General features: G+C 45.3%; 2 protein-coding genes across 3 annotated transcripts in view; one reads left to right on the forward strand and one right to left on the reverse strand.

The window, feature by feature from the left end:
• The window catches only part of LOC111261861 (band 7 protein AGAP004871), a 329,925-nt gene that overhangs the window by 15,623 nt on the left and 286,907 nt on the right, over window positions 1–27,395 (reverse strand). The window lies entirely within an intron of this gene.
• LOC111261859 (T-box-containing protein TBX6L) lies at window positions 2,455–8,400 on the forward strand. Its single transcript, XM_022835691.2, has 2 exons — window positions 2,455–3,385; window positions 6,642–8,400. Exon 2 carries the CDS (start codon window positions 6,770–6,772, stop codon window positions 7,925–7,927), a length of 1,158 nt encoding a protein of 385 aa, XP_022691426.1. The 5' UTR covers window positions 2,455–3,385; window positions 6,642–6,769; the 3' UTR covers window positions 7,928–8,400.

Genomic DNA, 27,395 nt, shown 5'->3' on the forward strand with positions numbered 1-27,395 from the left:
TATATATTTATATATAGGCATTTTATTGGCGGATGTATAGTATGGCAAAAATACGTAAGCAGGATGACTGCGCCTTTCATCTTTTGTATTTGCCTTATTTACTCGTTACTTTCGTATCCGATTAGAGCCATGATGCATGATGAAGTGCATTTCCTTTTTAACACGAAAGCTACTCGGATGCTTTATTTGTCGTCATCGCAAGCAGACGGCTGATTTTGTCAGTGGAGCCACACAGCCATCTCATTTGACCTAGATACCTGTAAACAACCTCGAACAAATAACAAGCGGCTGAGTGATGAAGTCTGCGTAGGCCAGCAAAAGTAAATAGCTACCCGCAGTAAACTTCGATGACTGACTCCATCACAGCACCGCCTTCCTTTTACGGCCACCGCTGCTGCTGTTGTCCTGATTAAATCGACGTGCGAGTGAATTTCGACCCTGTCTTCAACAGCACTATCACGCCGCAGCAATGTATAGGCTTCGACTTCACGTCGCTCGCCGCGCCAATGGGCCAAATAGTGTAGTGCCGTGGACAGTGCAGCGGCAAATCTCAGAATTGAGACCCAACGTAGAAATCTGACGGGATGGAGCTAAGACCAATACGGCTACACCTTTTGTTTTAGAGAGCTGCAGCACCAACAGATGCTGCCGCAGAAAGATCACCAGCGATGGTATCTGTGACTAGAGTCTACAGCAGAGGCCGTCCACAGAGCAACAATCTGGCGATCTACCTAACCAGAGCTACGACATAAAAGAAAGCAACTTCATCGATTGTATTATCCTTACGGGTCTCATCGACGTAGTTGTCGATAGTTGCGATACAGACACCTCGTTTCTACACACGCACATCTCTAATGAAGAGTTGCGCCCACTCGCACAGGCTGGAAGACCAGCCGAACAGCAAGGTTCAACAGAGACCAGAAGAAACTGGTCAGACCTAGCTATCTAGATTAAACAGCAATTGGCGCCTACTCTAGTTTGCCGCATACAAAGAGCAAGAGATAGCTGCTGTTTAAAACAGTCGTCACGATCAACAAGAGCGGCGACGACGACCACGACAGCGGCAGCAGCAGCATCAATCACAGCCGCAAGGACGAATCGATCCTCTGATGAGATCGTGCCACTCGCTTATAGCCCCTTTTTCTATATCGAGTAGAGGCATTGCTAGAAATACGGCACGTTGTTGACGGACCATTCCGCCGATGCCAACAATCAATGTTGATACTGCCGTATATCTGCTCTCTGTCTTAAAAGTTGTGATGCTCACAAATGTTAGTAGTGCTGGCTCAGATCCATGCAAAGCATCGCAAATCAGAGCGGTCATCGGTGTCTACCGATAGATGTGGTGAGCTCTCGAAAGGCGCAGTTCGGCAGTATCACTTAGACCCCGACTGGCTTTTACTAGACCGAACGGGTCTACAACTTGATATAACCGGGTGAATGCAGCAGACGGGTCGAATAGCCAATTGCAGCGGTCCAATTTGAACAAAACGACAGTCGGGCCAATATCGACTGCCTATAGACTACGATCTTCAGTGGTTTCTTCAGTCATAGCGGGTTTACAGCTCAGGTCGAGAGCACAAGGCTAATACCACGGCGTTCTTTAGCGAGGGTGAGACAAACGCACAGCGGCCTTTTTCAGAGGCGGCTTCATTGCCCCCACCGCCCTCAACCTCTACGTATATATCAGTGTTTCTATATGTATGCGTGTATGTGCGTTTTTTTGCATACGTATAGCGGCAGATACGCTCTGCATTGCTAGCCGGACGATGCGGATGAAATAATGCCGTCCCTAGCAGTTTGTTTATGGCCAAACGTTTTGCTTCGTGTAGAAATTGATTGCAGCCTGGCGCTACTGTGACGGTCCGACCTTAGTTTAATATACGCTATATAGATGAGGTACCAAAAGGTGCTCGCAGAGAATGAGATTTGCTCGGGAACAGACGAACTCGACGATTGTTGCAGCCGGCTAAATAATCTAATCTGAAGGCAAGAGATGTTTTGCCAAACAGAATCCCACCAAATGAACGAGCGTTTAATTGGTAGGGACACTTCGTCTGTGTATTGCACGAGCATTACTGAGTGACCGGATGAATGGCTATTAGAAATAGAATACTCCCTACTCCGTATATTTCACATGATTACATACATCATGTTCAATTGAGATCAAATAAAAATATTGAAAATCGAAGAAAAAAAAAGAGCCATAAATAATTTGGTTCTATCTTTCAATTAGGCGTACTTAATGTCAGGACAATTAATACAGTACCTTATAGTAATAGAAATTTGGGCAAAAGTGACACCATTTGTATATATGTGTGCAAGTTAGAGAAAAATAATATTTTATTTACACATATTATACAATTTATAAGTTCATTGAAAATATACTTACAAACGTTGTAAATAAAATTCGTCAAACACTAACATCATGCAGAACAGGACATATTTTTCCAGCACTACTACAAGCCTAAGTATAACATCCACTTTGCCGAGTCCACTTAACAGATTTTCAGTTACTTCTATAGTGACATCGTTAGAAGTGCCTTTGAGCTTTTCTGCAACTTTCTATAGGTGTCTTATGTATGAAAAAATGGGGCCTACGTTGACATGTTCTTAATCCTAATTGACTAGCTACGTGAAATCGTAGCGTCTACCCTGTCTGCTTCTCGGTGACGGACTACTTCTTCGTTATCTAGCATGCAACACATCTTAAGGGATTAAGCACCCAACGAAATGATGGTTAGCAGTATTTGAGTTACTTGTTATAAAGTGAGTCAGATAGTATGCAAGAGAAACGCGCGAATGTTTGAACGAGAGCGAACGTAAAAATCGACAGGCAACGAAATCTTTGGCTCTTTTCGAGCAACTCTGAGTAAGCATGAAATTTGTGAATTTGCGCTAATCCTCCCACGGCGGCTCGACTTCGAAACGGTTGAAGTTGCCGCTGATCAGACAGGCGCGAGCTGAGAGCCGATGTCCAGAACAATCAGCCCAACCCGGCCCATGACCCGAACTCGGCTCGTTCGGTCTCCCCTGCTACTATGGATGGATCGTTTGAATTCACGCGCGTCGGCGCCGCTGCGCGATCAAAAAGCCAGTTAAAACTGAGTTGCCGCTCAATTACAGCAAGAATTGGAGGTCGGTTACTCTATACAATCTCTTGATGTTGTGCGGTATACTCTTTTGGATGTTCATTCCTCTAGAACACGACATCATGAAATCGAGGATCAGGGACGAATTCGCAGCACTTAGAGATCCGGAACCTCGGTAGACTTCGTGAGTTAGAGCGAGGCGCGCGTGTCAGACAGCAGATTGACTCCAGGCAGGAGCTCGTCAATATAACGCTGTCGAGAGAATTCGGAGGAACTTAATTCGCCCTGCAAACGTAAGTAGAAAAAGGCTACACGTAGATTCGCTGTATAGATGTAGAAGTGCGAGAGACAACTTCGGTGTAATGCATATCAGAACCTTCTCCTGCTCCGTGTCGTCCGTTGGGCCTTATAGATAACAAACAACAACTGGCAGTGTTAGAACATATGCGATGGGGCGTTACATACGTAATGTATGTGGAAGGAAGGTTAGTCGATTTTAATAAGTCGACAAAAAACGGGGCCCTCTGAATACGAAGGGAGCGGGACACACAAATGCAAATCAACATATTGGGTTACCTCAATGGCATCAAAAGCAGAAGTAATTGCGGTACAAAAAAGAGCACGATCAAGTTATTGAAGCTTTGCAACACCTGTTGCAAATGGTCTTGTGCAGCATTTCAGATTACCATTAATAATCTCTATTTCGTCTGAACAGTAGTTTACAGCTACCCCATCAGCGGGTTCAGCAAGGTGTAACCATGGGTTCTCGTGACACTATATATCAACACACTTTCAACATGTCTACAGTAATCTGTAACTTATCGTCACGATATAAAGTTGTCAAAGAACAGAGTGGAATCATTGAAATAAAGAAAATTTATCTGCCGTACTGTTTCCTTTTGATAACTACGGTGGAGAACAATGTTTCTACATTGTTCTCCACCGTAGTTATCAAGTTAGAAATAAAAGCCGTTTGCCCTTACTCCACTCCGTCAACTACCGGCATGACCGGACCAACTATTGCCTTTATAGCTCGAATAAGTATATAGAACGGGTTATAGGCTCTGGACACTGGGCTAGCAGCTTTGGCCTTGTAGGCGCTCTCTCCACCTCAAACGCTCCTACTTGGAAACCAGTTGAGATGAAGTCGAATAAGCTCGTGATACTTAAGCGGTAATCCCGCACTCAAGCGATAATACCTCAAGGGAACGAGAGCTAATCTCTTCACTAATGGATACAGGCCGCGTTCACGGTACAAAACTAGGTTCAAATGAGGGCCTTCTTCGGGGTCTGCCGACCGTCAGTCACCGAAAGCATCATTCTCCGATACGAATCTGCCAACAGTTGCTGTAACTGTGGCGATAGTAGACGTATAGTCGGATATACAATGGCTGTCCCATTAAAACTAATGAACAAGGATCTCTTTAGCACTTAGCAGCCAGATGATAGAGGACAGAGTGGGGTAACGTGGACTTCGTGAGGTCAAGAATGGGTTTTCAACGATTGCGTATTTTGACTTCTCTTAAAAGCGGCTACTTCAAAGCATTGGCCAATTTTGCTGTCTGGCTACACAGATACAAATCTATTTTCCAAACATGTTAATATGAGAAAAATATTTTCTGGGTCTCACGTTGCCCAAAGCAGGAACAATTGCTTAACACAATTATTCGTATTTATTTGGTAATTATTATTTCAGTGAAAATTATATATACTTGACAATTGAATATACATAGAACACTCGTAGAGAATTTAAAACGTTTGACCATGAATTCATAAAAAAAAATATATGTCTATGCACTCCTAATACTAAGCGTATAACATCTGCAAACCCTTTACTAGCTTTCATACGATATCATAAATGGCAGATCTATATGACTTGATGGGGCAAATTTAAATTAGAATACGGTAGAATGCGGTACTTTAACGTAAAGCTCGTCTTTTATGATGTCTCAATGGGTAGATAACACGACGAATGATGGCATATGTTGCTCATGAAGCATGTACGTTATTGGTAACGACCTTTTAGTTGGTGATGTTAGACGGGGGCAAGAGTTAAACGACAAAAACCCGGTCCCGACTCGAAATCGGATTCTGATTCCGCAATGTCTCTGTCGCTTCTGTCGTACAGATGATACTATTAGAGTCGTAATACTTTGTTTACGTAAACTCAGGCACTTAAATCAATTGCACTAAATACTGGTGGGCTGCAACGAGGTCGATTAACGCAAATGAAAATCTAGCCGGTAAGGTAAGTAAGATGAGATATGGAAGATAAGCATATAAATATGCCTATTTTGAAAATGACGAATAGTCTCTTTAGAGCAGCCCGCTTCATGGATGGCATTGGTTTCATTTCTGCCCTCTGATCAAACATAATAGAGAAAAAAATGCCAATGTGAAGGATTGGCTATAATTTCCTTCGCTTAGGACATAAGAAATAATGCGTTTTTTAGCTTCGTGATGGGCAATTACCTTGCAATAGCCCTACAATGATGTTGCTATAGTCGATTAAGGAAGAATGCTACACATTGTATCATTAGATGTTCGCTTAATCTAGGCAGTCTTCAGGAACAATTGCTTTTAGTTTATAGAAAAAGCTATTTCAGGATTACAAACATAGTCCGGCATTGTCCATTGCTGACAGATGACAGATATGTTCTAATTTCAGTCTTTTACAATACAAAATATTTAGGTCCCTGCCGCAAACCAAAGTGTGACAGATTATTCGGATACTAAATAATATCGATATCTTCATAAGACACTAATAGATAGGTAGTAGCATTACAGAGCTATTAAAAGTGAGTAGAAAAATACCCAAAAAAAAATCATTGCCGCTTTCAGCCGGCTCTGAGGCAAGGGTCTCGGCTCTGTGATCTGGTAAGTGACTAAGTTAGTTATGGCGAAATTCGTGTCTTTGAAGGTGATATAGTCTTTGTTGTAGCTATATACGTATGCATCGATACGGTCATTTGTATTGGCAGACTTGTCAATAAACTCCATGTTGAGCTAAGTGAAATTAAGTTAGGTACCTTTGAACAAGCGTTTGGAGTCCGCCGCCTTCTGCGGACAAAGCGCATTGCCGGCCGGCGAGATTAAAGACAAAATTCCGCCTGCTCTAAGTCTCCCTATTGTTTTACAACCCGTGTTCGAAAGGGAAAGGGCACAGGGTATCGTTTATTTTAAGGCCGCAGGATCTCTACAGAAATCTCAGTTCGCTTAACAGGAGCCACAGTGTAAGCATCATCTTTTGCGAGGAGACGATTCATTGGCGAGCCTATCGGTGCCGATGCCATATCATAGACAATTGAAAAAGCTATGAGCAGTGACCCAAGCTAATAGTTGTTGACTCTGGGCTCGAAGTGGATGGACAGACGGAGCCACACAATGAAATGTTAACCAACTATCGTAATGAATACAATGGTCGGAATTTTATTGAAAGTGTAAAAACAAAAACACCGATAACCGAATGTGATTTTCGGCGCCCTGAGTATCTGTTGTGAGTTGAATTTTGTTGACCATTGCTGTTTTTGCCGTTCGTGCCGTGATTAGAGCCGGTGTTACCGAAGCACACAGTAAGGCTCCTCCTCGTCACCGTTATTGTTCTTCGTAGATCGACACTGTTATTAAGTTAATAACACGCGCTAAGAGGAACGATTTTGAAAGGACTATCTAACAAAATGACTACGATGGATCCAATGGTCGAAGTTTTTGATGAATCAATGGCCAATGTTCGGGTTGAGCTTGAGAATCGTTCGCTGTGGACAGAGTTCTACCAGTGCGGTACCGAAATGATTATTACAAAGCCAGGCCGCCGGATGTTCCCTGATCTCAAATTCAAGATCAGTGGGCTCGACCCCCAGCAATATTACATCGTTCTATTGGACATCGTTCCTGCTGACACGTATAGGTACAAATTTATTGGCAAATGCTGGCTGCCAGCGTACGAAAGTGATATGCCCCAGCATAAATCCAACTTGTACCGGCATCCCGATTCCCCAGCTCTTGGTTCCAAATGGATGTCACAATCGATCGGTTTTAACAAGCTGAAATTAACAAACAGTAACACAACCTCGGAAAGTCACATCACACTGAATTCGATGCATAAATATATTCCTCGGCTACGTATTTTCGCCGGCAGCGATATTGCGCAGATGTCGTCGCGGAAGTTCACGACATTCAGCTTTCACGAGACCTCGTTTATGGCTGTGACGGCGTACCAGAACGCCGGCGTGACCAACCTTAAAATAAAAAATAACCCTTTTGCAAAGGGCTTTCGTGAGGAAGATCGTCGGAATCCCGTGAAGCGATCATGCGGCCAGGAAGCGATTCGAAACGAGCCAATTAGCCCAACGATGATAAGCGTATCGAAGCGACGGCAACAGTCCGCGAGCCCGGATGTATCCACAACCTCACTATCCGAGTCGCCATCACCACTTCACCGTGCCATGTTTCCATTCACGACCCTGCCTTGCCCGCCGGTCCCTGCAAGTCTTTCGCCTCATTCAGTATCATCGACTTCGCCTCCGACGTACGATTTCAACACCGAAGTGCCTCAAACCCCAACGGTGGCCGGTGCGGCTAGGCTCCCCGCAAAAATGGCCCCTCCTACATATTTCGACTTCATCTCACAGAGCTACGAAAACTTCAACAGGCTTCGAGGGATACCCGGGACTGTTCCCATGAGCGCGTTGCATCATCCACACAATCCCTTCTACGGGCTGCCTAATCGATTTCTGCCAACACCTGTTGCCAATACCGGGTGCCAACAACGGACGTTAGGAGGACTCCCGTTTGTCAGTCAATTTAACCCGCAGATTGGATACCACATGTTGTAGTAGACGGGACTCAGATGAAGCATAAAGATTATGTCTTTCTCTAATGCCCGAGTTGATATTTATTCTTAGTGCAATTCAAATAGATTACATTTGAAGGGATACATACATTATGTTGTTGACATAAATGCTTGTAACGAGACCAATTATATATATAGACAGAAAGTAAATCTGTGGGTGAAGATTAGCCGATACGTGTGTTTGGAGTGCTTTGTGTAGCATCGACTGTATCGAGTGACAGACCATGTTGAGCAGATTACCCGATCTGTTAAGTGGACTTGTTATTATGGTGGACTAGTGGGATTACTTGTACAGTTTATTAGATACTGATATTTGGGAGAAGTGCGACGATGCATGTTACATACATTCAATGATTTTTGTCTTCTGCCTATTATATAAACATATGTAATTGAAGCCCGAAGTATGTTCGCCTAAGTTGTGTGCGGACGCAAAATAAACATTATAAATGTTATATATCCAAGGCTTCTTTTCTGACTGGCCTCGTTCCATAATGATCCGTCGTTATGCTATAGGATTCCAACTCGTAGATGAAACATTAACTTCCAAATCACCATATCCACGTAACGAAACATCCAACTATCGCTAACAATAACGATAACTTTACTATTGGCCAGGAACATACTTCACCTGTATCCCACACAAACTAGTTAACTGATTCAGCCATAGTGTATGTAGCTTTTCCGTAGTCGTTTACTCATCATGATAACGACTAGGAGCGGTACTTCGCTCGCGTTAGAGACTGCTGTCTCTCGGCTGCTTGCGCTATCGTCACTCTGCCATTCTGTCTATGCCAGGCAGCCCGTGGTCGTCGTTCTCTCCCCCGCCCATTTCCTTTTCCTAGGTTCTGTCACGCGTGCGGTGTCTGAGCAATTCACCCAAGCACGCATGTCCTTAGCGCTGGATAACTTCGTATGAATGTTCTTGCCAGTTATGCGTGCCGTCACATTCAGTTTCCCATAGCCCTTTTCGCCTTCTTACTACCGTTGCCGTAGTTCTGGAGCCGCTAGACCAGTACCAATTAATTATGCATGATTTATTATGGAGCGGGAGAGAACTAATAATTAAATTGCAATAATATCTGTTTTCTCTTTGGTCGAGCTGTACGACCAGCATTGGCGGCGGTAGACGTACCGCTGACTGCGAGTGGTACGAGCTGATGAAGGTCCCGATATCGGTGCTTTGCCTCGACAAAAGCGACTGCTGCCGATGCCTTTCATTTCCTCGAAACCCTAGAACAGAAGAACTGGAGAAACGAACAAAGTTGTACGGCTACGTGTCGACCCTAATCTGTGTGCCGCCTTCTCGCCGTGCGGTTTATGCCTTCAGTCGTACGCGTTATGCCCCTTCCCCCTTTCTCTTTCTCTCCGCGATTGTTAGCACTACGTTCTGGTAGTACCTCAAGCGCTAGGCGTTGCTGTGATAGAACGGCTCGAAGGCGGCAGAATCGATAGAGGCTTGGGCGGCGGTCCAGGCACGAAGCAGCAGGACCGCCCATTTGCTTACGGCTGCCAAAGGTTGTGAGCTAAGCTTACTTGGTTCGAGCCAGTTGGAAGTCTTAGTTCAGCTGAAAAGAGCCGTTAGTCGACTGGTTTGATAGGCAAGGCTGCCAGCGACAACGGTCTTCGGAGCTGGGTTGACGAAGATAACGAAATACGAATAGGCTAGAAAATCATCTACAAAAACAGGTAGGCAGAGAAAAAGTTTCTGCCTTCTTCTGCGATGACAATGGCTTATTCTGATATATAAAGCCACCCTCAACAGCTGCCGTTGCGGAGTAACAGTGACCCCCATAGTGTGCCCCGGTCAGCATCTTTGGCCATGACGATAATTGAACGACGACAACGTCGTCGTGGCCGCAAATCGGCGACAGGACCGAAAAAAGAGAACCCTTTTAGACCGAATAGCACTTGTAGGAATCATCTCAACTGGCTGACAGGCAAGAATATACGAGCATATTACACATAAATTACGCATATTATACATAGGTTCATGTTTACAGCGGGCTTTTACAGTACTGGGGCGGTGTGACTACGTGGGCGGATGACACCCACAGAGGTTCCACAACTTCTACGTATTACCTTTTACGCTTGTTGAATCGTACGTGCGACAAATGATCGCGGTAAAGAGCAATATCTGCTCGTCGTAAAGAGCCACCCTTTTTGCCATTGCTCTCTTTTTCTTAGCACGAGTTTTTCATTTCGGAAGCAAACTTCTCTGCTTCAACCTTATCCCTTACGATGGGTTTCTAATAAATCTTTCGTTAGCTTCAGAAATGGAGCTTTGATCCATTTCTGAGGCTTGTGAGGAAAGTGTGCACGCTCGTACTTCAAACTTCATCCACTTGCTAATTACCTTCGAAGCGAGGAGTTCTGATTTTCTGATGCTTGCTGTTGACTGTTTTTATTTGGAAAGCGAATCATCTATATACACACCGCGATTCAATGACTGCTAATAGGAAACCACTACAGGATGGAACTACTTAACTGTAACATCGAACTAACTTGCAATGGGCATATGGATAATTTAAATTAAGTTATAATAGATATCTATTGAAGTTCGTCCATCGAAATCTCTAGTTGTGTTCCAAATACTCGTTACCGGTCTATAAAACAACGATTTATTCCAAGTGTCCGCCAATATCAGTCGATCTAATATCTGCAGTTTATGGAGCATCATTGGATTTTCCAGTAGTACACTGATTTACGCAGTCGACTTGCCAACAACAATAAACGACAAGTTCCGCGAGCTATTGCTGCCCGGTAATCACAAACAATTTTGCTACTAAGGCGACCGTTTGTGCCTCATTGGATTCCCCAGCCCACAACACGCCGAGAGCCAAATTCAAGTCAACTTCGTAAACTTTGCATAGGAATTTCTCCGTCTGTCCTACCTTCGTTGTATTCCCTCCCCTACCCTCAACGTCCTTTCTTTCCCTCCTCACTGGCTGGTACAATTTACGAGCTGCCAATCGCAGCAATTTCTGATAGGCGGCCAGACAGACAACCAACACTACAACGAACATTACCATCGATTGGAAATTGATTACAAGTCAGTCCCCTCGTACCCCCTTTCATTGTCGTACCTTTGTCCGATTCCTCACATTCACTACACGCGCGGGAGCAATCAAAGACAGTCGGATAACGCTTCTCGCCCTCTGCCTCTAATTTACTATGGCTATTAATGTGATCCAAGTTGTTGACGAATATGACGCAATCATAAAAGCACTATTATAATACGAGTAACGAAAGTAGCAGTTGTCCTAATGGCAGCGCCAGGAAAAAATTACCGCTGCGCCTTCGCATCTGAATAGCCTTCCATACGTAAGTAAAAGCGTAGGCGATACAAGAACTGGCGTGGTAAGTAGCGCTGAATGGCTGAGATTGAAATTCCGTTTTTTCTACGCCGTTGGGTCAACGCTCGTTGGGGTTCTCGGCCCATCGGTTCCGCGACCACAAATTGCCGCGGTGAACAGAACAGGAAGTGGAATTCCATCATGATCTTGGCAAAAACGATTTTCTTTTTGTTTCTCGACGCTGTCAACAATGGCTGAGCACGTGCAAGTTCTGGGTTCGGTTACGGCGGAGGAACGTTGCGTGGCAAACGCTGCACGCAGACACACCAAAAAAAAAATGGACATCCATGGCTACGACGGTGGCGCCATCGAGTGAGTGAAACTCAACAGCGAAAACTCGAACTTTATATGACCAAAGTCATATATGTTCATAATGACTGCTGAAGCGACGATGCCGTGGCTGGTATCAACGACAAAAGTTGAACGACGACCAACTCGGCTGAAGAAATTAGCGAATTCAAAGTTTGCGCTTGGCGTCTTTTTCCAACTGCCCCGGTGGCTCAAGATCGTGCAATGCACTTGCCACAGTGGGCAATTATTTTATATGATTATCTTACAATCGTGTGGTTGTTATTACTAGCTCAGACACGAAATCACTAGTCGTGCAACGATCAAGCGTACAGTAACAATCGTTATGGTCGCCGCGTGCGGTACGTTGGTATTCGGTTTATTTTACGTTTAGCATCTGAACGCTGGACTGAAATTAGTACTATGGTAGTTTAGTTGGTTACTGCAAAGTATAAATAATCGTCGCTGTTTACATGTAGCATTTAGAATGGAACTAGGATCTTTTTTTTTAGGCGAAATTTAAATGTAGGTTGGCTGAAATGATATTAAAAAAAATGTTGACCTAGGTGGAGAAAGGCACGAGTTTGCGCAAGTCTTCTGCCATTAAAGAACACCGCCCAGAATCGCACAACATTGCCTTTCCGAAGACCAATAAACGGGACCCCAGTATATGTAAAAGGACTATTGCATGTTACTTTTAGTAAGAGTAAGTTAAATATCATTCGCAAGCAATTTTTGGGTTCCGGCATGTGTGAAAAATGAAAACTTTGTCTTCGAATAAAGGAAAATGTTGCTCGCCTAGCTTCAAGAAAATGTGTAACTATACATTTCTTTTTCTACAAGAGGCATCAATTTATCGTTTGGCCATTTGTCATCCTGCCCAAATCGTCAGATGACCGATCCGATACGCGCCTTAAATGACAGGACCAGATCATAAGTAACTATTTTTATCCAATCCAATTATCCTGCCTCTTTTTTCTAAGCTGTTCTCCCGCGTAGCTGTTCACTCCGTTCGTTACGACCAAATATAATTCGCTGACGAAAAACCAACAATACGATTTCCAGAAGAAGCCAGCGATAATGCGCGAAACGCCATTTGTCAACGGCACATTTGTCGAGCAGTAGCTTTGAACTACTGTGTAGTAGTTTACTATTTAGTAGATATTCCTCCGAACGTCCTGCTGGTTACATTGAAGAGAACTGGGCGTCACGCTTCGCAGGGATTGGGAGATCCTGGCGCTCGTTTTGCTGCAGCTGCCGCTTGTATATTATATGATTTCCATCAAAACTGCTGTATTAACAGGAATAGCCAGAAAGGACGCTGACCTTCTTTACCTGATATAAGCAAGAACGTGTCACTTGCGACGATCATACTCGCGGTCAAAATGCTTATGCCAGTGTGTTCAGCTCATGCCCTCTGTTCTGTCTATCTCTGTATATCAGAGTTCGTATCCGTTCTCTAATGAATGTAAGCAGCAATTACTTCGTGTTTGTATGTGTATAAACACCCGCTGGCTGGCCGACTCAAATCTGCTAGTTCGCAGAAAAATAACCACATTGTCGATAGCTGCTTTTGGCTCTATTTATGCTACTGGCTGCAGGTTGAGGTTACCGCGCCGAAGTAGTAACGGAGTCGACAGGCGCGACTAGCAACGCAATCCGCTTGCGGGTCCTGTGTTTCTTAGCCCTTGCCTGTTGATGGGTCGGGACAGCATTCACTGAATGAAGCGCATTGGCCGGCAACGTTTCCTTGAGTCGCATTTTGTGCGTAGCATAATGCCGTCATCGGCAACAGGAGCCAGCCAGCTCAATGGTCGAACAAATTATAAGAGGCTAATTAAAACGAAAAATTGGTTGCTTCTGCTGCTGACGTGGGTTTTGTCGTTACCGTGATTGCCGCTAGAAGTCATCGACAACGACGGTCCAGTAGCCGTTGGGGTTCGCAACGGGATTTCAGTCTTGCACTCCCTGAATGCTTACGCTGTTAACAAAGGTAGGCATAGTGATGTAGTGAAGGCCTACGATTAGTGCTTTGAGCGTTCATGTCTGTCTGCACGGATGTGTCCCCTTTGGTACTTTGCCCGAGTGATTAGGCTTGTTAGCGTTAAACAGTGTCTTTGTTTCATCGACCACATTTTTGTCCTCTATAACAACAGAGTTTTCGTTGCTGAGCGGCTTGCAAAGTGTGAAATTTCACGAAGTTGTTGTCACCAGCCGTTGACTTGGCTGGTAAGCATGGCAGTGCATGATAAGTTCATATTGGCCGTACACGAGCATGCAGGTTCATGTGAATTGGACATTGCTTTATTTGCGGCTGTCACTGCGGCGTTGGCATTACTATGTGACAACTATGTCATTGAAATAACAGTGGTAGTCTCATATCGCAGGGTTACGTTAATGACGATGCCATCGACAGAGGTCAATATTCTAAGGCAAAGTCAGAGACGACGACAAAACATGCGACACACACACATGGGGTACTCGCCGACGCCACTGCAACCTGTCACCCTTCAGGGGCAGGCAGGCAGAACGACTTTAGTGGAAACCAAGTAGATCCATGTTTTTTAACTGTTTCTTTCCGCTGTCTTGGTCTCTGCCAGCTCGAAAAGCTCCGCAGGATCTCGTGACATGACCTATCCATATGATGAGATCGCATGTGAATAGCTATGCAAGGGAAAATTAGAGACAAGAAACAGAGCAGTGCTACCACCGAGAACAATACGCCGTAGATATCACCCCATTCTTAGCCGACGCCGTTGTCTGCCTAAATCGAAAACGCAATGCGATATACGAATTTTCCATCTCGGTCCTTGCCCTTCTTCGTATAAAGCTTCTGCCAGATAACTTACCCTTGGTACGAGTCCCTGCATGGAAAACGACGAAGAATAGCCCTGTTCCGCTCTGCTCACGCCAACCAGAAAAGTATGCAATACTAGACGTTCCACCTATCGTAGGCCGACGCCAGCTAACTCGCTTCGTAACGCTGCCTTCGCCAGCCCGACTTGGTGTATTCGGCCTTACGCGCTCACGTTTTCCTCGTTCCATCGCGTAGGAATCTTCCGCAACGACGAGCTCTAGACAAAAGTGGCGTTTCAACGACGCGGCGCGCCAACGGCAACAAAGTCGGTCATACCTCAACTGAGCTGCTGTTCTATCGTTTTCAACGTCGGAGTCTGACATCGGAGAAATGACGGCATGTGCGTGGCAATACTCATTCAGCGGCAACGAAATGTTCGACAGTATGCCAAGTGCTCCATTCGGACCTTCGCCTCTTTCACAACGAATAATAATAACAAGTCGAGTTGACTGAATTTGCTCGACTGGCTGATCGTCTGCTTTCGGCTTCACTTGGTCGTGAGGCGCTTCGGAGCGCCTATACGGACGCACTAGCTGCCGCTCTACTATAGCCTGCAACCGATCGAGCGACAAAACCCACAACAGTCTTGACTCCACCACTCCTAGATCGACTGTCGAAGCAGCGTCTTCGGCCGCTGCAACCGACATGTAGCGATCCGCCAAAAAATCAGGCGATATAAGCTTCTCGTGCTGCTTCTGCTCTGGGAGTGATTTGGAAGTACGTAGTCACAGGCATAAAACGTCAAGTGGACAAGTTGTGTATGAGATGTTTTGACCGCGGGGCCATTCTGGCCGTCCCGGGAGTAGTTCAGTGGTCATGGCGAACGAAAGGCCGAATAATAAAAATGGATGATGATTGAGGGAAATTTGCCGACGGTGCGCCTGTCACTGTTCTTCCTCATCATGGAACTGCTTTTTTACTTTTCTTTCGTTGTCACAATTTGGGTTCCGGCAAGCAGGACTCGTCGAATTGAGTTAAATGGCGCGGTCATACAAACTGATCGTTTAGGTTCAGTTAGTCCAGGATACTGGATAACATAGACAAATGCTCATCACGGATACGCATCATTTGGCATTGGGGTATTCGCACAAAGCGAAATGTTCCGCTGACCCAGATCGTCTGCGGCTAAAGCTGCTAGAACGCGGAAAAAGGATTGATGGAGTTATTTGATTAATGATTTTGCCTTGCTCCATACAACCTCTTTTGTTTCGCGCGAAAACAATGAATCGTGCATAGTGAATATATATGTTCATGAACGACATAATCGTCAGCGGTTTAAGTAGGTCTGATTCATTTACGTACCCTTTGTAAAACGACAATTTTCGCATAGTGTATGTACAGGCTACTCGGACGAGAACAAATATTTCCCTACGGACTTTGTTTTTAAATACTCCTTTTAGCTCTTCTTGATTTTCTCACTATAGGTCACCCCTCTATCCATTCTACCAACGTCAAAAATGTATCAAGGTTTATTTTATCGGCACATACAGACATACGCATATTAATACATAGCTGGCTCCTTTTCAGACAGTTGGAATAAAATGCCATGCTGCTATTGATCCCCTTTGTACATAATGCAAACAGCCGAGTGGGGAGAGATGTCAATATCACACCTGATTCCTTCGTTGAGTGGTCAACATGACTCCTAATGGGTGCTTCCGCTACCGTCAGCAAGTATGATCTCGTGTTTGTCACAATAGTCGCCGTAGGGATAGGTAAGGATGTTTATTTGCGACAACAATGATGGTAGCAACAGCAGCAGCACAAAACTTAATAACGCTTTTAGGTTACTCTTAACATCTATCTAAGCCACGTCCGCCCGTAACTGTATTTTCCCGTTTCTGACTAACCTGCTCTGACTGGAGGTGCCTAATTTCCTTCGTAATCTGTACAAGAACGTTTCCACGGCAATCCCCTTCATTGCTTCCACCACTTGCTACCTAGACGCTAATCGCCCTATAAGCTGAGATCGCTACCGCAGCTAAACACAGCGTTTATCGAAGTCCTCCAACTAAGCCAATACGCTTTCTTCCACAACAGCTGTTAGGTGGTCATGTCGATAGAAACTAAAGCGCCCAAGAAGCCGAAAAGCAAAACCTCGAATAGAAGTCGGATTGTAGGTTCGACCCAACCCAGGTGAAGCAGAGCTAGTTGGGTTGAGTGCAGGATAACTGCAGCGACTTGACTGAACTCTACCGACCCAGCTAGCAATCCAGCGGCTTTGAGTTGAACAATTCTTGTTGCCACTAAGCTGAGAACCTGCGCAGGCCGCTTTACTTCTTTTCAAATTCGGCCCGCCGGGCTGAAAGTAGCTGGTGGGGTCACTTGACAATCTCAGGATTAGTAGTTGTTGACTGTTGCAATGGGGTTGTGTGATTGTTTACGTCCACTGCTACTAGTAGGACAAAACAGCCTTTATAAACGGCTCAGAGTGTAGGCATTCTTGGACGAACCTGGAAGCCTCGCTTGAAGGGAACTCTGGGTATAGTAAAAGTTGGGGGTCTGGTACGGCGGACTTTTCCTGGCTCCGCGATGGCTCGATGAAGGACGTTAATTGGCTGAATAACAATTCGATGGCAACAAGCACAGATCCTTCGAGCTGGGAATGTACATGTATACTGGCGAGTGGGTGAGAGTAAAAAGAGGAATCGAAGGGCCAGATGCTCCAATTTGACACCTGGGGATTTGGCTGAGCGGGACTGATAGGGAGTGGTGCAAAACCAACGTGGCCACCCTCGAAGATGAGTGAGCTAAGGAGCTAGCATGCTAAGAGGATTGCGGTGGAACTAATGAAAAAAAATGTTGCTATCTACTTTTGAGCTTCGTCCAGTGTTTTCGTTCTTTCTCTCTATCTTCCATCCTTGTCGTCTGTGTTTTCCTTTTCATCTGTGTATGAGATTACTTGCCCGTGTCCGTGTAAAAAAATACGTGACGACGCAGCCGAAGGAGAAACAATACCTGATTGTACGGCACAGTCAAATGTGCACGCAACCAGCCGCGTACACAGAGGCTAAATCGTAACGGTTCGAACGAATCCTAAAAATCTACTGATATTCTTCCATTGTCCGGTCACTTATGTTGATCTTGCGGCGTACCATGCTACGGTAGCGTACGTCTGTGTTGAAGAAGTTTTAAAATTGCCGGGGCCGCCGTGAATCGTTAAAGGCATTTCTTTTAAACTGTATTTCCTCGCCCAGATTTGTCGACGATGTCGCAGTGGCGTGGTACGGATGTGGCATATGGTATGTTAACATAGTATTGAAGCAAACTAGCCGGGATATGAACAGCCGGCCTGTCGGGCAGGGCAGAACTTGTTCGAAGTTACCACAACTTTCCATCTGCGTTTTTCAAACATATTCACTTTTGCAACAAACAAAAGCAACGCTAGCCTAAGCTCATGCGGCGAGAAGATCTCGAGTAGTTCGCAGTATTTGACAAGAAAAAAAACTTCAGAAAGGAAAACAGTTTGAAAAAATGAACGCCGACGCTGCGTCTCGAAGTGGAGCGTAAAGTTACGATCTCGAATATCGAAAGGAGTCCCTGGGACGCCGAACAGCCATGACGATTAGGACAATGGGGAATATGTGTACAGGCAATATATATAGAATTACCATTCTATCGGAAATTAAATAGTAACAGTCACATGTAGATGTTATTGTAAATATCTAAAAGGAAGACAAAAACGGTCTTTGTCATGGTGCAGTGGTAACCCTTTCGTTTCCCAAAAAGCTTAGGGACGGACATTCAGCGGAGTAGTCTAGGTCCCAAACCACGCGCATGTATACACTGTTCTGTGCTGGAACGACCTAGCCGTCTGAAGAAATTCTCAATGGCTTAAGTACTAGATATAAAAGCTCGAATTTGATGAAGACAAAGTCAATTGATACTGTCTACTTTTACAGCGAACCTAAAAACGGCAACGCAACGTCCATCGTCTGCTCATCGTCAGGTGTTTTCGCGCTGACACATGTGTGTATACCACATATATATATACATATACGGCCGAGGATATTTTCGAGCAAAAACATCGTGACGGTTAGTTTCGATCAGTACTCAAAAGGCGGAAGACTCCTTGAGTCCGATCGTAGTAGCTCGTCCTGCGGGGTACCTAAGCCGTCAGCAATTAGAGCTGTGCATTTATTAGACTTCTTTGAGCCAACCAAAAAGGTTGGGTTAAGGAGGTCGAAAGCGGACCTAGAGACAAACGACAAGCGAAACGGGACAGTATACTCACTCAATTCATTGTCAGGCTTGAAATTACTCGAAGCGACAACAACCCGTACGGTGAACATGCGAAATGCGGCAACCATTATGGCACAGATCATGGTTCAGGTCGCTATTGTGGCCGTTAGGACTATTTTCTGGCGACAAGCAATATGTGACATGGGCGGGTGACCGGTTATACGATACAATCAAAGCGACTCGAAAGCCGTTGACGGCCGGCGAAAAGGCACCGACGAGCATATCCTTCCGTTCATAGACGTGACTAACAACGCGTCCACGTTCGCGAGGGTCGAACACAGCAACCGACTAACAAAAACAACTACAACTACGAGAGAGAGCTTCTATTTGACAGAAATGTTAGTTTGTAATAATAGTGACCAGAAGACGAAGAGAGCTCGAGACACTGAGTTGCAGGTGAGTAGATTAGGGAGGGAGGGAGGCTGCAATAGACAAAAAAGGACGCTAGAGCAGAAAAAAGCTTTCGAGGACGAATGAAAAGCTGGATGACTGAGGCCAGACGATAGAAAATTACTACACGTCATAAACGATCACACGAAGCGTTGCTACTACCGTTGTTACAATAACGACAACGGCAGCCGCTTCGGTCCGGGTGTCGTTGTCGACTCTGCGCTGAATATCAAAGGGGTAGACCCGCTGCCTGGGCCATTGTATCAGCACTCAGTCCTTGTTGGGTATCAACAGGGTTAAATTTCTTTGTGGCGGCGTTATATCACCTGTTACTGTGGTCGGTTAGTATAGTTCTAAGAGACGTATGTTCCAGTAGTCAATGGCTGAATTCGCATCGGTGCAACTTGTAGAAGAATGAAAAGCGCTGGCCTATTAATTTTTGTATTGAAATAATATTTTTTTTCAACAGCTATTCATCTAGCTTCGGTAAGTTGATGAGTCCGCTGACACAGAAGTAACTAGATCACGAAAAATAAACAGTTCATTTGATATATACAGATAAAACCTGTTCATGATTAGAAGGCAGAAAACTGAAACAGCCATCTTGGTTATCATTGCAATTGTCAGTGTTGATGATACTCTAATAAACGAAGGCGTTCCCCTGTTTCGTAGTACTCTTCATATTATGCTAGATACTTTACGGGGGCAGCATAGTAATTCTTCAGATACGTAACGACTTCCATTTCTCTCTGTTCCTTTGTCTTCTTGCTTTTCCGGTTTCTTTCTTGTTTTTCCGCTAGAAATGCGGACGCGAGCGCACGCCTCTGAAGTGAACCTCTAAAAGAATTCAAGGTTCCTCTTACTATCCGCTGTATATCTTATGCGTTGTGCGAGGGCCAAGATCTGCGGCGACTTTTTTTTCCCTCTTTCAGACCGGATTTCGCCGTTGTATTACATCCCGTCCATCATTAACCGTACCATAATGTCGTTGTCATAAACGGCTAATTAAAAAATCTTTCTATCGCCACAGATTACGTCCATATTCCCCCGTCTACTTAATGGCTTGGTCAGCTCAATCATCCATTATTTTACCATAAAGGTCGTCGCATGACGCTTTGCTCGTGCGTAGAGAGCTTTTGTTTTGACGCCGGTGAGCTTAGCACTAATGGTTTGGTGGTGGGGATACTGACAACCGCTATGGCACTTCGACGAAGCAAGGGAACTAGTCGTTTTAAGATGGGAACAGGCAAAGCGGCGACTGGGGGAACCCTTTCAGAGTAAGTCATTTGTTAGCATCTCCGGGCCATTTGCGATAATAGCAACTTGAAAACGCTATGCCGCTTTTTTATATGCGTTAATTGCACCGTATTCGAGTTGGAGCAGTGATGAAAATACAGCCGTGATGCGAAAGGTAAAATGGATGGGAAGCTTCGTTTGCTTACCAGGCTTTCCATATTCTGAATAACCTGAACATAAATGCCAGTGTCGTTTGCTATCCGTCAAGAACTTGCACTGAATATATACTTCGACGCTTGCTCGAAGTCGCCAGTGCTCAAGGCCGAGAAGGTACCACAAAGGAACCTGAGAGTTTACATGAGAAAGAGACTCGTAGACAAAGGACTAACCGCCGGACAAGTCAATGATAGGGTCGACATCAACAGCCTGAGCTTCAGTGGAAACACGTTCAACCTAAGATGCACTCAAACTAACTATGCACAGAATCCTGAAGAATTGTTTTCATCTGTACACGACATACGCCGTAAAACGTAAATATGTATAGCTCACCCCAACCGCAGCCTTAGCAGCAAAAGCGACCAATGCATTCTGCATAAGATAGAAACAGCGAAGTTCGCTACGAGTATATAGGTAATGGGTTAGGCTCATAAGGTTATTCGAGGTAGCCGTGAAGTAAAACAAAGGTTCCAGAAGGAAACCTTTTTTATCTCGATTGCACAGCCTTTCTCTCTCCTTCGCTTTTATTCCCTGCATTTTTTTCGAGTTTGCTCTGAGGTGAAACTAAGGTCCTAGCTCGACTAGATGCCCCCATCATCTCTGTTGCAGGGCCGGTACATCATGCTTTGCGTACGAACAACTGTCAGAGCCGACTGTCTGGTACCCTAGAACCTTTTTTGTTCTCACACATCGCAATTTCAGATGTTTGGCGCCACCGTCAATAGCGCTGTTTGTACTCTAACTTACGTTGTACGAGCGAGAACCTCTTGCGTACATTCACGCTTATATACACTCGACGTTTCTACTGGTATGAGTTGCCCCTACGCTGTATGTTTTATGTGAGCAACACAAGGTTTTTCACATGCATTTCAACCAGCTTCTATATCGACCAGCCGAACAGCTTAAAATCGCTTGCAAGCTAGGCCGAGTGGACATTGCCCGAAAGGTACAGCTTGGCCTGCTAAGTGTCTGCGCACGTGGATGTTGGCTACGGATGTAAGGTAGGTAGGAAGAAACCTTCAACACCTGCTGCCTGCCCATCGGCGAAACAGTAATATGAAGGTGCGAGAGTTAGCTTTGATATAGGAAACCCGTCCGTGTCCCATCACCTTGACGCTGTCACGTCTGACGTCACCGCTGCTTTCAAGCAGCTTAGCAACACCTGTTTCAAGTAGAAAACCCGCTTTCCTCGTTCCTTCTCGGAATCAAGTTCGCAACACCCCTATTTTCTTTTGATAGAGAGAAAGCGGATGCATTGCGGGAGAGCAGGAAGCAGCGAGAAAAGAGGAAAGCATTTTCCACAAGCGTCTGTTACGGTGAACTCCATCTTCACTTACAGTCACACACAGAATCTCACGGACGGACGGACCGACGTTCACTCACATGTGCACCTTTCTGCCATCACTCTTCCCAAGTCCCCCGTGTTCCGGGGCCTCTCCTACCTCATATCCCGGGCTATCCCATATTTCTCTAAACCGTATCCTCTTCTACCAACCTGTTTGTCTGTCGTTGGCAGGTGTATAATCGCAGGCGTACGGCACGGATACAGGAGCTCAAAGGTACGCTTGCTTCTTCTGACTGAGGAGTAGCAGTCGGAACACGGGCTTCGACAGTGAGCCATTATGTTCGGCCGTATCTTACGCCTGTATGTCACGCTTGAATATCGTGTATGAAGCGATATGCATAGCTTGCTATGGAGGTTACGATGTAAATTATTATACACGGGTGACGCTGCGAATTTTGCATGTACTATGCGTTTGTGAGGTGTGTGCATAGACGACGGCGAGCCACGTGGTTGTACAGGGAAAACAGTACCTGCCACCGGCATTACTACTCGCAACCTAGTTGTCACCCTATGACAGTGAAGGAGAATGAAGATGAACATCAAGACAGCAGCACCAACATCTGTTCAGGATACCCGGAGATCAGCCGCAGACATTTAGGTCTGAACGGATACAATTGCGTCTGCATCACCCGATAATAACAACAATAAGAACAACAGAAACAACAATAAAAAGAACAGCAGCACAAACAGCTACGCCCTTGCATCAACAGTGTCATTGGCCTAACAGGTGCACTGCAACTCGTATGCCTTCGTTCTTGGTTGGGCAGACGCGCCTGCCACCCACTTGCCTTCGAGATCCCATCCCTTCCAAAGGCTACGGTCCAAGACCTGTAATTCACATGTCTCTATCTATCTGGTTGTCTTGCGACTCATAAGTTTCACGCCTTCTGCGAGGATCCAGGGGTACTCCATTTTTGCTACTCTTGTAGAGCGTACGACAGCAGTAGATCTGCGCGCGGAAAATGCAACCGTTATATTCAAAGTAATACTGTGCCATGTGTTGGAAATGTCTGCGTAACATAGAAAGAAAGACAACCATGAAGGGGTACATGAAGCTTGTGCAGTATGTTGAAGTTGCAAAAAATCTTGCTTAAGGCGGATGACCGAGGTGTGTAGCACATTGAAATAGTGACAACAAACATATATGATATAATAATACACTTCGTCAAATTTGCTTAGTGAATTCAGTCTAGGTTGTAGGTGTGCTTTCAAAAACTTTCTCCATCATATGGTCTGCCTACCTCGCGCGATTATGTCGGGAACATCGAGGGTAAAAATGTCCCGAGCAGATGCGAAGATTCGCTTTGTTTTACACCCATGATCTCGCGAAATGAGCAACAGTGGTAGTCCAACAGCGGCAGCAAAACCAATACAAACGCTGCCCCAGAAATTAAACCAGATCAGACAACATCCTTTTCTTAAAGTACACCCCTCTGTCGTTCCTCTGAAGAACAAGCAATGCTCAACCAGCTTTGCTGGTAGCGATCTGAAGTTCATTGCAATTTCACGGGATTATAAGGAGCACTCTGCTGGTCGTCGTGAAATGGCTTCCAGCCTCAGCTTCAGATCATTGTTGAACGGTGCTCGAATCAGGTCATCACAATGAAGCGTTCGCCACGTCAGAAACACGATAGACATAACTCTATTGCAGACCAAGAAACAGTAAGCAAGGAGAGTGAGTGTGTGTGCTTATGCACGCTGAATCTATATGCTAGTCACCGCTGTTGTCCAAATGCCTTTACTGACAGTTAGACAGCAATCCGCAGGCAACTTAAAGGACGGTACCGTACCAGCGGTGGAGTGCGGAACACCAAGAAACACGACTCGGTTCGCCCTTCGTCTACGGAGAACCACTAATAAACGAGTGACCGCAATTGAGGCTCACAACCTTCAAACATGCAGAGCGAACCCATTTAACAGCCAATCGATGTACGTCGACGATTCCATTGAAATGAATCGAAACTAAAGAACACGGTCAGTCTTTTGGGATAAAATATACGCCCGCTAGATTCGTTGGATACGATCAGAGTTTTACCGATTCCAAATAAACAGCGTTGAGTGGCGTTACGACTAATCCATGTGTTTGTTAATTATTCATTAGGCCAACAACGTATCAGGGATATTGATTAGCTAGCCTATTTTAGGTAGACGCGACGTTTAACGCATTTGTCGAAAAGTAGGTTTGTAAGTTGAGTTATATTGGCCGATACACTGATGTAGCCACATAAGTACAATTGGTCTTAATTGTACAGTATACATGCTTATTTGAGTACAAGGAATAAGCCGGACAGGTACATACATTCGGGAATATTCACATTGTTATCAAATTTATTAACGTTATTTATGAGTCTTGAATGGGCGCGCACACGTATTTTTGAAGTAAGCTGGACTGAAAAGCACGAGGCGCTTTTAGACCATTAGCGCACAGGCGTACTCAGCTGGATTTCCCAATGAGAAAAATCTGTCAATCTCAATAAGTTGATAAAATGTTTGGTTTGACTTCATACTTCACCACGTATCAATTGTAATTTTAAGTTAGTCTGAAAATGCTCATATTAAGAACGTAAATATTCATTCTTGTTCATTCGATGAACTCCGTCTAATATTCATGTATAGCGCCTATCTGCCGTCGCACAAAGGGGCACGTTTGCGAAATCCATGTGGATTGCCATCGTGACGTGACGACGAAAAGCCGACAAGAAAAAGCGAGCCTATTCGATCAGGCTACGTCCGACAGCCCGCCGTCCAGCCGCACTGGCAGAGATCTCAGTTTCTCATTTTCGTCTTTCTGACCGCTGTCAGGTCATCAACACCAGGTAAATAAGCCATTTCACCATCTGAGCTCTACCGGCAACATACGACGACACCGCACGAGCCTTTGTGTTCGTTTACGGTCGTACCTTAAGAGCGTTGCTTGAGAATCTGAATGGCTTGTAAGCTTGTTTCCAGCTCAGGAGACAGAAATATCTCCGTTCTATTGCTTCTGCTCCTACTACTACTGTTGTCGCCAGTGCTTTGCCGGCCGGAAACGAATAACCTGTCTCAATATAGCACTACAAGAACAACGCTACCGCTGCTATCGCCACGAGGGAGCCCCTGGTGTCCCTGCCAGCTTTTTCCAGCTTCAACCCTAGCTACCGTTGCGTATCTAAGGTAAACAAAATGCCTATTCTTGGCCTCGGCCGTCAGCCACTTTCTGTTGAAGCTGGTATTGCTACTCTGCTGCGTTATACGAATTGTCGCTTCGTGCCTATCCTGGGGCCCGTGATAGCGGACACTGGAGCTCTCTTGCTGGCGTTGCCAGTTATTGCTCGTGCCCATTGAAGTTTTCTTTGCATGATACTACACGACATGCTGTTGCTATTGGCACGAATCGTGTTTACGTGCGGCAACGACGATTCGTCTGAAAGGATGCTTCAGCGGAGCGTTGCTGATTTCAATATACCAACTTCGGCTGGGAGACGCAAAGTCAAGGAAGAGAAGAGCAAGTGGATAACATAAAATGTAAGTCACCCTGGTGCAGGTCTACAAGGGTTTAGCACCCCTGTTATCCCCGCTCATCGGCGGCGTGGCCGTAGTTGTTGTTCATGTCTTCTTTTGCCGAAAATCATTCAACCTGACAGACAACCTTGACGGTAGTAGGACGGAAGCAACCCTCTATACGTATTCGACTTGCCTGCTGCCCTTTTTGGAAACGAAACGCGCAACGCTGCCGCCCTCTTTGTCACGAGCAAATGCTAGCCGATTGATATCATCTGCTTGGCGGAAGTGGCCCGCAAAACGAACAGGGCGGCCATCGTGGCTTTTCATGTAGTGCAGAGAAGTATGTTGTTGCTTCCCTCTCGTCCTGTGTCTGAGTGAGCCCTACTGCTGGGTCGTCGTTAACTCGACGGACGAAATGGGTATCTCCGTTGTAGTACTTGTATTACAAGCTCGATGCACGCATCCGACCATTTGACAATTTGAATGTAGCGGCAAGATTAGAGAACGACTAGAAGGTATTGTCGTTATCGCGTATGTTACGAAAAAAATCAAACACGCTTTTGCCATTATCCAAAATGTGCACGCAGTAGAGGTTACAAGAGTCAACCTTGCTAAAGGACATGTACGTGCAGCGTATGTATTTTTCGATGTTGAAGGTACCGAGTAACATCGGCCCTTTAAACAATCCTTGTTTCTGTCTTACGTTTGTCACTTCTATGTGACAAACATTTTTTCCGGCTTTGTTCTTATCCTTATTGTTGTTCTGTTCGTTGTTGTTGTTTGCTGACGCCGTCGCTTCTGCTATTGATACTTCTGCTTCGGTGTGGGCTCTTTGGTTACTAATGGCATCCCGTAACGTACGTGGACAGTCTCCGGAAACTACGCTGTACTATGCGTTCTGCGTAAAAAGAAAAAGTTCTTCGAAATTTCGATTCTTCCTTTTTAGCTTTGAAAAAAAGAAGGTGCGAACAGGGACGCAATGTTCTTGCCCTTCAAAGATGTACAGCGTCTTACTATTGCAGTCTCTCTTTGGGCACCTACGCAGCCGTCGTGCTCCGCAGGAAAGCAGTACGGATTTTAGAGTGACAGTCGTACGCCTCATCGACGCACTTTGCCCGGTGACGTTTTTGCGTCAACTAACCGGACTAGTGGGTTTTTTCCTTCTAAACGTGTAGTGACAACCTTTAGCAGTAGTGTTACCTCTTATCTGCTTGTGACACCTACCCCACTTCGTGCCCTTCCATTCTCTACGATACTACTGACGCCGTCACACGCGGTGACAGCAACGGTAACGGACATTCTTGGCAGGATTTAGCGACATGAGAGACAGCTGCCTGTTTCCTCCGATGTCCTATAGCGTATCCGAGCCAATACCCCTGGTAATGGTGGTGGATGCCGGTAGACGATGTAAAAGGCGCTGTTTGTCGCATATAGCGTCTAGCCATATTCACTCTTTAGAGCCGATCGAGGGTAGGAAAGGATCACTGAAATATAGCGTAGCCTTGCCCTTTTCGTTAATTGGCTGAACGTAACTAGCTGAACTTCCGAGTACGAGACCAGCAGAAGCATCAGTCAATGTAAGCGGTTTCATTCTAGTTCTGTATTCTCAATCTTTCTTACTGCTACGCTAAGAGTATTCTCAAACCGCGTCTGCGGTGCAGACGAAGCCGATCGCTCGCCCTGCGAACCTTGGACGGGTACGCACCGTAATATGTAAGGGAAGCAGCACTCTAATGGCTAATAATACAAAGACACTCTCGAGATCAAGCAATATAGGCCTACTCTATTGGCACTGGTCCACCTTCGAGAAACATGCACAGAGATTCAGGCTTTTGAACAGCTGATTTGACACGATATTGGGAAATAAATGCTCACAAGCGTAGTCCAGTTCTAGCTATGGCGGTATCTCAGAGGTTCGTAGAAAAGTAGGAATATTGTTGGTTCGAAGGTAAGCGGCTGGTTTTTCTTGGAGAAAACTGCTCAAGAGATACGTGTGATAATTGTCTTGGGACAACAACGTCGGCTTCTGTTAAAGGACAAC

This window comes from Varroa jacobsoni, unplaced genomic scaffold, assembly GCF_002532875.2.
Source record: "Varroa jacobsoni isolate VJ856 unplaced genomic scaffold, vjacob_1.0 scaffold_602, whole genome shotgun sequence".
Taxonomy (NCBI): domain Eukaryota; kingdom Metazoa; phylum Arthropoda; class Arachnida; order Mesostigmata; family Varroidae; genus Varroa; species Varroa jacobsoni.